This window comes from Oreochromis aureus, linkage group 6 (assembly GCF_013358895.1).
Source record: "Oreochromis aureus strain Israel breed Guangdong linkage group 6, ZZ_aureus, whole genome shotgun sequence".
In the NCBI taxonomy this organism is placed as follows: Eukaryota; Metazoa; Chordata; class Actinopteri; order Cichliformes; family Cichlidae; genus Oreochromis; species Oreochromis aureus.
The window spans coordinates 21,499,870-21,513,506 of NC_052947.1; the positions used below are offsets into that span (position 1 = coordinate 21,499,870).

Here is a 13,637-nt window from a genome sequence, read left to right on the forward strand (position 1 = left end):
GGCCACTGGAGGCCCACAACATATTCAGAATTCTGCCCGGGATCATAACATGCTCTTTTTTTTCTTCTTCTTCTTCTTCTTTTTTTTCTAAACCGTGCTTCTAAGAAGCACTCCGAGTCTTGTGAACCCCAGCACTTACAAAGACGCACTTGTCCTGAGTCACGCATAACATCTCTGTGCAAAACACACTCACACCCGTGCAGACAGATACACAGCCATAAATCTGCGGGCACATTCTTGTGAAACGGTCAGGGTTGCATGTTTCAACTCTGGGTTTGTGGCTGGAGACTTGCTGTTCATTAGGAACCAAATGCTTGCACACAAGCTCGCCCAGAGTGACAAATCTGGAGTCGGGTGCCGCCTGGAGATGTACAAAGAAGCGGGTTTGTACATCTCCTGCCCACGATCCCCATTTTCCCCTTACCTTTTTACCCACACCCCCCGTAACCCTGCAGATGGACCTCTGCACCGGCTCGCTTTCACACTCGCCTTGCACACACATAAAAGGCTCAAGCGCTCTGTGATAAAAAATTGAATTTGTTTGAGTTTTACATTGCATCTGAACTAAAAATAAGCCATTTGACGCATTTCTGACGCGGCGGTGATTCAATTTTCTGTGTATGAATAGGTGTTTGTGGAATGTCTGTGTTAGCCTTGATTACTGTGATGTGTTTTTGTTGATTACAGCCTAGGCTCTCAGTTAGTAAAGTGAGAATGAAGGTATGTCATTATAATGTTGACCCATTTTAAAGATCCAAATTTGTGTGTATGCTGCAGGGCTGTGCCGAAGTTTATGAAGCGCATCAAGGTGCGCGACTACAAAGACAGGAATGTGTTTGGTGTGCCACTACAAGTCATCGTCCAGCGGACGGGACAGCCCCTGCCTCAAGGAATTCAGCAGGCCATGCGCTACTTACGAAATCAGTGCCTCGACCAGGTAATATATAGTACAGAAATATGCACAGATGTATGCAAAACCTTTTTCTACATTGGAATTGCAAGTTTACATATAATGGCCACCTCAGCTTTAGCTTTAAGTACTATTTTAGCTAACTTGTTTCCTTTAAGCTACTCAAACTGCATGAAATCTCAATTTAAATACATGTGCATATTTCTCTTGGTGTTACATAACATGAGGCAGTGAATCGGAAAAAGTCTGATGCCCGCTCAGTCAGTGTGTAAACACTTTCTGTGTGCCAGGGGAGAGTCAGTGTGCAGCTCGGTCACCTGTGTCGCTTTAATCTAGACCCAGTCTGTCACAGTCTGCATTTATAAAGGAAGGAAAGGTGCAGTCAAATTGAAAAATGGCTTTTAATAGATGTCAAAATGCAAAAGAGAATGATGGCTTTCTTTTCAAGGACAGACAAAGTGCCTCTGTTTGGAAGTGTGAAAGCTCATGGAAAATATTCAGTGGACAAGCCAGCAGTCTTCTTCTTTTCTCCTCCCCAACATTGCCATTTCACACAGCCTTAAAAGGCCATTGATGAGGTCCTACACAGCATTCACTACAAGAATGCCTACTGGCTGTTATTGGAGCTCCTTGTAAATACAGTCAACAGGATCTGTTGTGATGTAACCATATTCACTGTAAGCTGCGGATTTGTGGATAAGTCAAGAATGTTATTTTCCTAACGCGACAGCCTAACGCAATAAAAGACGTGTGTGTGTGTGTCTGTGTATGTGTGTCTGAGAGAGTCATTTTTAATACTCTTTGATCAGGGACTTTATAGTTCAAAGGTTTCTGCACGGTATGTGAGACGTAACCCTTTTCTTCTTTGTTTCCCCGCCCAGGTGGGTCTTTTCAGGAAATCGGGCGTAAAATCTCGTATCCAAGCCCTCCGTCAGATGAATGAAGCGAGCGGCGCCGACGGGGGAGGAGTCAACTACGAGGGCCAGTCAGCTTATGACGTTGCTGACATGCTGAAGCAGTACTTCAGAGATTTACCAGAGCCCTTGCTTACCAGCAAACTTTCAGAGACCTTCCTGCAGATCTATCAGTGTAAGAAGACACAAAACAGAAAATATTCTTCCAGGCTCGTCTACGTCATTCCTCGCGCCGCTTCACGCATGCAACAGCACAGCTGACATACTTTGTTTTAGATGTTGTAGCCATACAGCTGTAAAAAAAAAAAAAAGAGAGACAGATGAGCACCATCTGTGGACGCTAGAGCGTTTCTATAAGGTGATGTATGAGAGGTCAAACATATAGTGGATCCATACATATGAGCTTATGTAACATAGCTTATCTAACAGGTCAACACAGATCCCATCATAACTCGTTTTTGGCAGGTAATTGGAGGCCCGATATGGTCTACTTTCAGAATTAAACAACAGCTGGAAAAAAAGATGACAGGACGTAGTACGACAACAGATATTAGTACTGACTGCCTCCTTGAGCTTTTAATTTTATATATAATAATGTTGTTGTGGAGCTAAATAAATTTGTGCTAAATTGAACTGAAAAGGAATGATGATGGAGTCCATGTTCTTCTCCAGACATGCCTAAAGAGCTCCGCCTTCAGGCAGCTCGCGCTGCTGTGCTGCTCCTGCCAGATGAGAACCGAGAGGTGCTCCGGACGCTGCTGTGTCTGCTCAGCGATGTGACGGCCAGCGTGGCTGAGAATCAGATGACTCCCACCAACCTGGCAGTTTGTCTGGCCCCATCCGTTTTCCACCTCAACACGCTTCGACGGAAGGAGAGCTCCTCGCCGAGGTGTGTGTCTGAGCGCGCGCCGTTGTAATCGGTTTAGTTTCATGAGGTCACTGCCTTTAATCAACATAGTTATTGTTGCAGCATCTTGCATAAGGGCGCAATATGCCTGTGCAGTTTTGGAAAACAGGAAAGGGTCGCTCCAAACTAGCACGAAGGCAGAATAGTGTGGAAGAGAGCAAAGCCGGTGAGAAGAGGAAGTCAAGTCAAGTCAAGTCAAGTGAGAGAGACAGGGGAAATAGAAAGGTTACATAAACGTCCAGACCTAATTAAAAAAACACATGCATTGTTCCATATTTGGCACTTCTAGGTGAGGGTTTATCAGCTTTATACAGCTAAACAGTTTCCTCCAGGTTTTTTTTCTTTTCTTTTGTGATGGTTGCACTGATTAGCCTCATTATGTCTTCTTCTTTTTCCTTCTTCTCCAAAGGGTGATGAACCGGAAGCAGACACTCGGAAAGCCAGACCAGAGGGACCTGAATGAAAACCTTGCTGCCACTCATGGCCTGGCGCACATGATCCAGGAGTGCAGGAAACTTTTTAGGGTCAGTGATTAAAAATCGTGAAGCAGAACCTGTGCAGCAAACTCTCCACTTTTACAGTTAGCTTAAAAAATAAAAGCAGAATGAGTTACTGGCTACTACCTTCACAGTAAACTGCCATTTAAGGTAACGAAGGTATGTTTGCTGACAGAATAAATGTCACCTCCGGCTTCCTGTCATATACCTTGTGTCCCTGTGTTTGTCCTGTCAACAAACAGAGTCCCAGTTATGTAAGGCGTTGATCCAATTCATGCAGTTATTTGTTAAAGAGGAGTTAGGATTATGGAAAGTGAACGTGCTACAGGGGGCTGAATGCCTATGTTGTCCAGAGCTCTGTTCATGTAAACGCCTCCCAAACTCTAGCATAGTATCACAGGGGTCAGAAATCCATAAATTCATGTCAGTGAGATCTGGCATCTCTGCACGGATAGCACAACAGGAAATAATCAGCAAAACTACAGCATTACAGATCCAATTAAAACTGACATTAAGCCAGAAATGTGCTTTGCCTTGTGCCATCTTCTCTGGACATGTTAGAGTAAATGCTAAAAGGCTGCACACTGTGGGTCATTAAGATCATTTAAAATTCTATTAGACTGTGGAAAGGCTTCCTGCTTTCCTGTCATGGTCACGTTGCACAAGTAAACCGAATTACCCTCCTTAAATGATTTCTTTAATTACATTTGCATTTGCTTATGGAGGTTTTGTAAAGGGAAGATGGACGATAACACTGTCAGGATGCAATTAACAATGGAAGCTATGAAGGAGACTATATTGAGGATAAACTAGGCAAACACAGAAGAAAACAGGATGTGTTTCCAGTTTGTTTAATGGGATTAATGTAATAAAGATGACAAAGCCTAGCCAGAAAAAACATCACTTCACTGTTAATCACTTATTCAGAAATGCTTTGAGAGCTTTAAAATCAGACCTGTTTTACATAATAGTTTTTTCCCCACAGTCAGCTCACACTGCCAATCATATTTTTAGTGAAGGGGGTCTTAATTAATTTTTTAGTTTTTTCTCTGAAGTTTTCTTTCCCATGTTTCAGTATTAAGCAGTGCTTTGTTTTCTCTAACATCAGTAGGAATTGTACAAGTCTGCCAAACCAAAAGATATTTCTTTATCCTAAACTCTAACAGAATAAGCAGATGAATAAGTGTTCTAACCATCCATCTCCTCTTCTCTCACAGATCCCAGAAGAAATGAATCGCTGCAGAAACTCGTACATGGAGCAGGCTTTGCTGCCGCAGCGCTTGGAGGAGCTTGCCGGTGAAGAGGCTGGGCATGGAGGCTACAGGGCGTACCTACAAGATAGCCTGGACACTCTCCTCAAAGAGGCTAAAGACAAGTTCAAAGGATATGACAGCTGCTCCACGCCAGAGCATGCTGACCTGGCATATAGGAAGGTAGGTCCTCTTTAAAAAAAAAAAAATCTTTCTCTAGGTCCCCTCAAATGTCATCTGTTCAGCCTGTGCGGGTACTTTCAGCCTGGAAACATTGATAAAATTGTCAGACAGCTCACAGGAAAGATTTATTATCTTTCTATAGAGTGTAAACAAGCTGTCACTCCTGAAACATGCACACCATCTCTGTTTCCTCTCCTCTCTTTTCCTCTCAGTCCTTGCCCTGCCTCTCTTCTGACTCTCTCTAAATATCGAGTGGAAAACCTGCAGTTAGGGTTTCCTGTGTAAAAACAAATCCGTGCGAAAGTGGCCTGGCCCCTTGGCGTCTCATTCCCATCCCAGTACTGGACTCCATCCCAGAATGACATCAGCTTGACATAGAGACACACACGCACACAAACACAAAACCGTACAGAGCCTCGGCATTATCCCAGGCTTACATTTCCTGTGTCCAGTTTGCGAGGCCCTGGATGAGGTTATCTTTTTCTCCAGTTTAAAGTCACAAGGCGCAGAGTGTGTGCTTTTTATCATATGATGGCAGAAAGAAGCAGCTGACTTGCGAGGGCAGTAAAATATGTTGAAACACAGCCTGGCCGTTGTGCATAAGATTACCGTTAAATTACTACATCTGATTTTTGTAATTTCCCCTAATGTAACTGGTACAATCAGATATGTTATGGGAAGCCTCCAAACACTTGCATAAGACACTGAAAGTTTATATTTACCACATTTCAGTCAGGAGCACTACAGTGAAAGAAGATTATTTCCATCTGCAGTAATTTATATTTGGCAGTGAAGGGCTGTTCTGGGGGCCTTCCAAGCACACATGTGGAAATCCAGAGACAGCAACAGCAAGACCCCAGCACAGAACAAGATATTAAGTCAGATACAGCATAAAATGTAGGAACTGAGGTATAGACGGGGGTATGCTTAATGAGAGCTTGAAGGGCAGGCAACTGGTGTTCTTTAAGTTTTTTGAGGACATCTCACTCGTTGACTGAGTATTAATCGTGTGCATTATTACATGACTGTGAAAAAGGCCTCAGACATTACCACCAGAGGTTGTGAGTGAAACTGAACTGAGGAAGCCTCTTGGATGAGAGGTGATGAGAGGTGAAATGTCTTGAAAATACTTAAACAAGTCCAGTCGCCTTCTTTTCAAGCCCTTAAAACTAACTGCAGGAACCTGTGTGCATGACATTTCCTGTCTGCTGTAATTTCCTGTCTTTGTTCTGTGATTTTAATGACATAAAGTACTTTAAATCAATGGACTGCAAGTGAAGTAACTGGGTCTCGCCGCCTGTTTCTGTAGGTCCATGACGGGTATCCACTGCGGCTGTGGAAAGTAACGGTGGAGGTTCCCGCAACGCCTGAAGAGGTTTTGACCCGGGTGCTGCGAGAGCAGGGACACTGGGATGAGGACCTGCTTGAGAGCCGTGTAGTGGAGACCCTCGATGACAGAACAGAGGTCTACCAGTATGTGAGGAACTCCATGGCGCCTCATCCTACCAGAGAGCATGTCGTGCTCAGGTAGGTCGCTGTCTTTTTCTCTTCTTATGTTTTTTTTTGCTTTTGTCTTTATCTTTCATCTAATTTAATGCTGTTTTTAATCTAAATTGTCTTTATTGGTTTCTACCAGAACATGGGTAACGGACCTGCCAAAGGGAGCATGCGCACTGGTGTGTACCTCTGTAGACCATGAAGGGGCGTCTGCGGTGGGCGTCCGAGCCAATGTTCTCACTTCACGCTACTTCATAGAGCCCTGTGGAGCCAGCAAATCCCGACTCACGCACATTTCCCGAACCGACTGCAGGTGAGTGGATTACTTCCAGAGCCACAAACAAATCAAGTTTTAGAGCAACGCAGTAGGCTAACTGCCTCCTCTCTTTCTTTTTCTAATCAGGGGTCGTTTCCCAGAGTGGTACAATAAACTGTATGGACACTTGTGTGCTGCCGAGGTGGCACGGATACGAGACTCATTCACCGCACACATGGACAAATGAGAAAGCGGTGTGCAATTTGGACGGCAGCAGTTTTTTGGGGATTTTTTTTTGGGGCGGGTGGGGGGGGTGGAAGTGATTCCATCCCACCAGGGAGGTCAGAGGAGTCCAAGCCTCCATCCTCACATCAGGACAAACTCTGGATCCTGGATTGAAGGACTTTTTCTGTGATTTTTTTCCCCCCCATGTCCAAACAAGATTGATGTTATGGTTTTAAACTGTTCTTTTGGGGCCTCCCAGCGTGCTGCCAAGAGGACTCGTGTCAGACAAACATTTGTCTGGGCCAGAGGAGGCGATGTTGATACAGGATGCATGGTTTGTCCAAAGGGTGCTATTGCTTCTGAGAAGCAAAAGGGGGGATTTAATGTATGCGTGAGAGCGTGTATGCAAAAACGGCAGTTAACACAGATTCGTCATACTGGTTTCCAGTAGCAGAAAAATGTGTACATAAAGTAGTCTGTTCAGAGTAAATGTTGGCGTATGTCCTGCGTTACCTCTGTCCCCTTTTTTTCTGTTACAGCAAAGCACAGCAGACATTATTATGGTCAGCCGATTGATGAATCCACGGGTGAAGAAAGACGGTAATGAGCAGACTGAGCGGAGACAATAGATAGGATGTTGTGAGATGGCAGGTGGCCGGTAGCACAAAGGGTTTTAATGTTTTAGGGTAGAGACAGGCGAGTAGTGGTGGCTGGCTCACCAAAAAGAGAGAAACGATCAAAGGTAGGGCCTCATTTACTAACATACAGATAGATGTCTTAAATTCCCTCAAGAAGAATCAAATCAAGTAAGCGGCAAATGTCTCGTGAGCGTGTGATGCCATTGTTTGCGTTCTCGGCGATGTATAGGCACACTTTATGGACGTCAGGAACCGAAACGCAAGACCAAATAGATTTAATGGACCAATTTTTTTTTTAAAACCCAAGATGAAAACAGTAGATTCCCCACAGTGAGCTTTTCCTCACCGTTACAAGTGTTACATTTGTTTAAAGCACAGCACATTTTTTGAGATTTTAGGCTTGTATGCTATCAACGTTTTTAAAAACATATAATGCTTTCACAGTCGCTTTGATGTAGACGAGAAGAAAGGTAGTCCGATAGGAAAAGTCGAGGGAAAAAAAAGAGGGCTCCTTTTATAAAGGTGGTGATTTTACAGGTTTTACTGTAAAGAGGAGGGCAGACTGAATGTGTGAATTTGAAGGAAGGAAAATATCTTTGCGTAAGCTTCTTTCTCTGTGCTGTCTCGTCTGTGTTTAAAAAATAAAGACATTGTATCAGCTGACCTTCACTCGTAACACTCACGCTTAAATCTGAGGTTGTGCGTTGTTCGCGCTGACGTGTCTGATTAATCCACTAAGCCATCGTTCGCATTGCAAGTGTTTTAACTGTGTCTCTGCCAAATAATAATGCATGACAATGACAGTTAATTTAAAGCCAATATATTTATACCTCAGATATATGTTTGTTTTGTATCATACCGTTTTATTTTTATTTTATTGTACATGTTAAGCTTTGTGTTACGGAAATGAAAATGTTTTATCTTTTTTAATAATATTATTTCTGTACAGGTTAATCAAAGTGCACTATTAAATGTATTAAAATAATAACTGTGTGTGTGTGTGTCCTGTGAGTTATGTAAAAAACAGGGAGGGCCACAGCACGGCCAACTTTAACGCCAAAATATTGTGGCTTTGTTCTGGCTTTACTCTTCAAATCCCCCATAATCTGCTCGGTCGCCTGTTTGCACAACAGTTTGTTCCAAGTAATTACACCTTCTCATCTCCAGACTGACACTGGACTTCCATGTCCTGTGTCCTGTGTTTACTCCACACCAGTGAATGCATGATGGGACCAGAGAGGCTTGGTAGATCTTGGTGATCTCACCCGCTGTCCTGTTTGTTACATAATAGTGTCATATAGCAGAAGACAATGGGGCCTGTTGTACCACAGCTGGCCTGGCTTGGACACAGCAGACCCTACAATGAGGAGAGCAGTCATGCGGCAAAGCAGGGAGGGCGGGTTGGGCTCCAGGGTTTAGAGCCGGGAGCAGTGGGGAGCTAATGTACCCATCTATGTTTTTATCCACTTGGCCAAGTGAGAAGTGTCTGTGTGCGGCAGGAAAACATCCTTCGCACGTGCTGTACTTGTTTTGTTCAGGATCCGGTGTAAACCAAACAGAAGAATTGTTATGATCCTTAACCCTGAACCGTGTATTCTCATAGCTCAAGTCTCACTACTTTCCGTCTTCTTACACTCTAGTGCAACACAGAACTGGAGACAAACCAGAGACTCCAACAAGATTGTACACGTAGCCGGAGACGAGCGCACACGTGCTTGGCTTTGAATTTGTCGCGTAATGTTTAACAGAATCTTTCAAATAACATAAACCTCCAGGCGACCTCTTCCTCCCTCTAGTTCTAGTGTGTGTGTGTGTGTACGTGCAATTGCTTGCACACTCGAAATGCTGCTGTGTTTTTTGCATGTTCTTGAGTACGTGTTTCTCCTGAGAACCCAAACACCTCTGGGAGATTACGTGGGGCCAGATAAGGCTGACCAAGAGTCACCACCAGGGCTGCATTCCTGCACAGCTGTTTGAGAATCAGGCACAGAAGGTTTCCCACATTGATAAATGAATACGAACGTGTGCATTCTTCCTCCAGCTTTCTCAAGACGTCCACGCTCAGAACAGGGTGCATTTTGTTGCTCTGCACAGTCTTTTTATTTTTATTCCTTAAGTGAATAATGCAATTTTATTCCACTCTGAAACAGATAACACCGGCACAGACAGCCTTTGTGCTTCAGATTGAATGATAGAAATATGTCGAGGCTCATTATGTAACCATAGAAGTTATCACATTTTCTCCATTTTACTTTACAAGTCAAACGATCAACACCATGCAAGCTGCCTGCTTATTACAGTTTAAGCAACACATTATGATGCACATGTTACACCCTAGACTTTTTTCTTTTTTCTCCCAGCATTATCAGTCCCACAGACATATCAAACTGAGAGGAAGTGTGTGTCACATATCTCCGCGTGGACTGGAATGTTCTGACAAATCAACTGTAGCACTGTTTCGTCAACAGAAATGGTATGTCATCGTGATAAGACCGTATTTGAAGAGTCAACAGGGAAAAGAACGAGGGTTTAGTCACACAGTGTTTCTGTAGTTCCTTTGATTATCTTTATATTTCAGAAATTCAAAGCCTGCGAAGCACTCGAGTACAGTGTGCACATCAGTGTACGAACATAATGCTACGTACAATAAACACACGGGTATGCAGGCCTGAGTGTGCAGGCCTGCGTTCATTTTATACAATGTTTTTCTAAATGCCAGTTCCCAATATCTCAGGATGCTTCATATTAAAGTCAGCAGTCTTGGTAACTGTAAGAATTCTGCTGGATAGATTAAATAGTTTTATGAACTACTGAGAACCAGTGTGACTGTAAATGTGACTCTGGTTTGTGTAATTATTCTTTAAGCGAGACTGTAAATAAATATAAAGTTAGAAACTCGTCACTCTTTATGTGTTTTATGCTTTAAAAGCTTTTGATCACGGGAATCACACAAAGTTATTAATTAAGAGGGGAAGAAGGAAGAACTTTGCTCCCAGTTCGTTTAAATGGGTCTTTCCTACTGTACCCGAGCACTCGGAGCACTTCATTCATACAAGCACTTTCTTCTACATAAGTGCTCTCATTTATATGGGGCAACTTTGGGTTAGTATCTTACCCAGAGATACTTAGCATGCAGACTGGAGCAACCGGGAACCAGGGATCAAACCACCAACCTCCCAGTTAGTAGCTGACCTGTTCTACTGCCTGAGCTAGACTTTATGCTAATGAGTTGATGAAACCTGTCAAATTTGGTACTGTTCAGCCATCGCACTACTGATCTCTAGCAGCTCCTTGCTAAATTCACCAATCTCTTTTATTTTATTTCACTTTTTTAAATTCATTTTTATGTAATTGTACTCCTGCTTCTGTCTCATTACTACATCTTTCTTGAGTTATTTTGTCATATTTACTTAATATCTACTAAATTTATGTATGCTTAATGTTTTGCATGCTGTAGCACAATAATTTCACAGTTTTGTGGATAAATAGCATTAAGATACATTTTATCTTGTTTTCTGTCTATGTCGTGAAAAACGGCCCCCCAACCCCTCGAACTGGGTAAGTGGAAGTAAAGAGATAATTAAATCTTAGGATCTGTAACTGGGGTCAGTTACATTGGGCATCTTGCATTGATCAAACTGATCTAGCTGTATTTTTGTGTGGTAATAATCTTGCTTGCTTTTTTAAAATATGCCATATGAAGGCTTTGTTATGTTATTTAAAAAAAAAACTCCCTTTGTGCAAACACTTGGTGGGGAGTAGGAAGAAAAAACTTCCTTTAACAGGAAGAAAGCTCCAAAAGAATTTTCTCAGGAAAGACAGCCACCTGCCTTCACTGGCTGGCAAACCAAACAAACAGCAGTTTTTGTTGTTGTTTTTTTAAATCAGTAACTACTGAGCAGCTTCAGACTCAGGGTCATATAGAGACAGACAAAGAGTGATTTAACACAGAACACACAAAGTTACTGACGTGCAATAGCAGCATATAAGTGGATGATAAGTGAGCAAGAGGAGAACAGAGCCGAGCACCACTATGAGTCCTCCAGCAGCCTGGGCCTAAAGCAGCACCTGAACCAGCCCTATGCATTGCATCATCACAGAGAGTGCTGTCATCTTTACTAAACTCGACAGGAGATGGTGGACAATAAGGAATAAGTAAAATAAGGAATTACAATAATTCAGCCTTGAACTGGCAAACGCAGGACTAGTTTTTCAGAATCACTGTGACAGCAGATGTTCCTAATTTGTACAATGTTGCACAGGTGAAAGAAGGCGGTTGTAGAGATTTGTTTAATGTGGCAGTTAAAGAACATATCTTGGCCAGCATGTTTGCTCTCTAACTATCATTCACATGTGAGGAAGACTTATATTTTGCATAGACAAATGGGCAACTGTCAGATAATCGTTATACAAAGTAACATCTGCCATAGTAAAATTTTGTGATCGGTTGTGAAATCAGTATATGGTCTGATTATTTCCTTCTGTGCTTCAAATCCACAAACTATGGTTAGTCTGTAACTCTTCAGAGTAACCATAAGGATGCACATTTGCAAGGATCTAGAAATAAAGATGGACGATCTTAATTACAGAAAAATAAAAAGGCTATGTCAGGTATAGCTTCTTAATAAAGACACATTTAATTGGGAATTGTTGATCAAGAATAAATTAAGATTTTAGAGGATGACACTTCCTTTCTAGCTTTTGTGACATCGGTTTTAAAATTATATGAGAGTGACAAGGAAAGAGAAAGGAAGATTCATGAAAGGAGGGTGTGCTGACTCTGTTGTCATCAGTGGCACTGTAACGTGTTTAATGTAGCAAATGAGCAAAGTTCAAGTTGTGCGTCTACACAGTTTTAACCTTCTGAGACCCAGCCTGCTCATTCGCGTCCTCTGTAGTGGACACACAACTCACACACAAAAAAAAGTTAAACTGAAAGTTTAACCTCCTGAGGTTAGTCATGGAGCTGTATGCTGGTTTATGCATCTGATCATTCGAGTGAGCAGACTGTGACTCACAGTTTACACAGTGCAACACTGCCCTCTAGTTGGTGTTTATAACAAGCCTATCACATGACAGTGCAAACTGCTTCATCGCACTCTCTGCGTATTGCGTACCATCAGAATGTGCTAAGAACCAAATAATGCGATCCATGCCAAATATTACATATAATGAACTGCACGTTGACAACTGATCATTAATGCTATGTAGATTTCTATTTTTCAGAATAGAATAGAATAGAATAGAATGCCTTTATTGTCACTATACAGTTGTACAATGAGATACAGAGCATCTCCTACTCAATGCAAACATGCTTGGGGGATATAAAACATTTCTGTGACATGCTTTAAAATTCATTCGATTAAAAATAGATACATATTTTATTGTATTTATTCAGTGCAGACATTTTGTAAATAAATAACTTTTTACAAATAATTCTTTTTAAACAAGTCCATTAAAGCAATAACATTCTTTAACCACTAGAGGGAGGTGTCCCTCCACGTTATACAAAACTCAATCAGGTTCACACCGCCTCATAAAATGCCAGCTACACTGTGCAAGGTTTTTACAGCGTTTTCCCAAAGATTGCAGCATTTCATAAATCACCCTTTTACTTTTCACTGAGAGCTGATGACCTCTGAACATCTGTGTATCATTAAAGCCAAGACTGGTTAAGCATGAGGGGACGTGAGTGGATATCCTGTTCGATGGCTATAATAATGTAACCATAGTATCACCACAATTGCCACTATGTACTCTGTGCAATATGTACTGTTTAGACTCTGCGAGATAGCACAGAAACTTACAGCCAGGAGAACATATTTTGACAGATCCCGAGAGCTGAAGTGACTCAACAGCCAGTTTGAAGAAGCAGATTCGGAGCTGGCAGATGATCAATCAGAGTAACTGTTTGGTGTGAACAATGCAAAATGTCAAACAAAACCTCTTGTTGTGTAGATGTAGACAATTTGTTTAATGTATTTGCCTCAAAAAATGATTTATTTTTGCTTTGGAATATTTTGATTACTTCTTGTGGAACATGGAGAGGAGAAGAAACAGAGGAAATAAATAAATACTGGCCCTTCGTCTTTTTCCTTCAAACTATGTTCGGACATAGATAGATAGATAGATAGATAGATAGATAGATAGATAGATAGATAGATAGATAGATAGATAGATAGATAGATAGATAGATAGATAGATAGATAGATAGATAGATAGATAGATAGATAGATAGATAGATAGATAGATAGATAGATGGATCACGATCACGAAAACTGGGTACTTTTCCTATATGTGACTTGAAATCGGACATGAGAGATGCATCTGCACCTACTGTTTGTCGAAGTCTTATCAGAA

At 41.9% G+C, this 13,637-nt stretch overlaps 1 protein-coding gene across 4 annotated transcripts in view; it reads left to right on the forward strand.

The window, feature by feature from the left end:
* dlc1 (DLC1 Rho GTPase activating protein) overlaps nucleotides 1–8,270 on the forward strand; it is a 93,981-nt gene extending 85,711 nt beyond the window's left edge. For all 4 annotated transcript variants that reach the window (XM_031750966.2, XM_039613477.1, XM_039613478.1 and 1 more), the window contains 8 exons: nucleotides 778–937; nucleotides 1,792–1,999; nucleotides 2,497–2,713; nucleotides 3,141–3,255; nucleotides 4,446–4,661; nucleotides 5,971–6,188; nucleotides 6,298–6,471; nucleotides 6,562–8,270. In XM_031750966.2, the coding sequence (XP_031606826.2) occupies nucleotides 778–937; nucleotides 1,792–1,999; nucleotides 2,497–2,713; nucleotides 3,141–3,255; nucleotides 4,446–4,661; nucleotides 5,971–6,188; nucleotides 6,298–6,471; nucleotides 6,562–6,661 (1,408 nt within the window). In that variant the 3' untranslated portion in view covers nucleotides 6,662–8,270. The remainder of the gene's footprint in view (nucleotides 1–777; nucleotides 938–1,791; nucleotides 2,000–2,496; nucleotides 2,714–3,140; nucleotides 3,256–4,445; nucleotides 4,662–5,970; nucleotides 6,189–6,297; nucleotides 6,472–6,561) is intronic.
* Nucleotides 8,271–13,637: the final 5,367 nt, after the last annotated feature.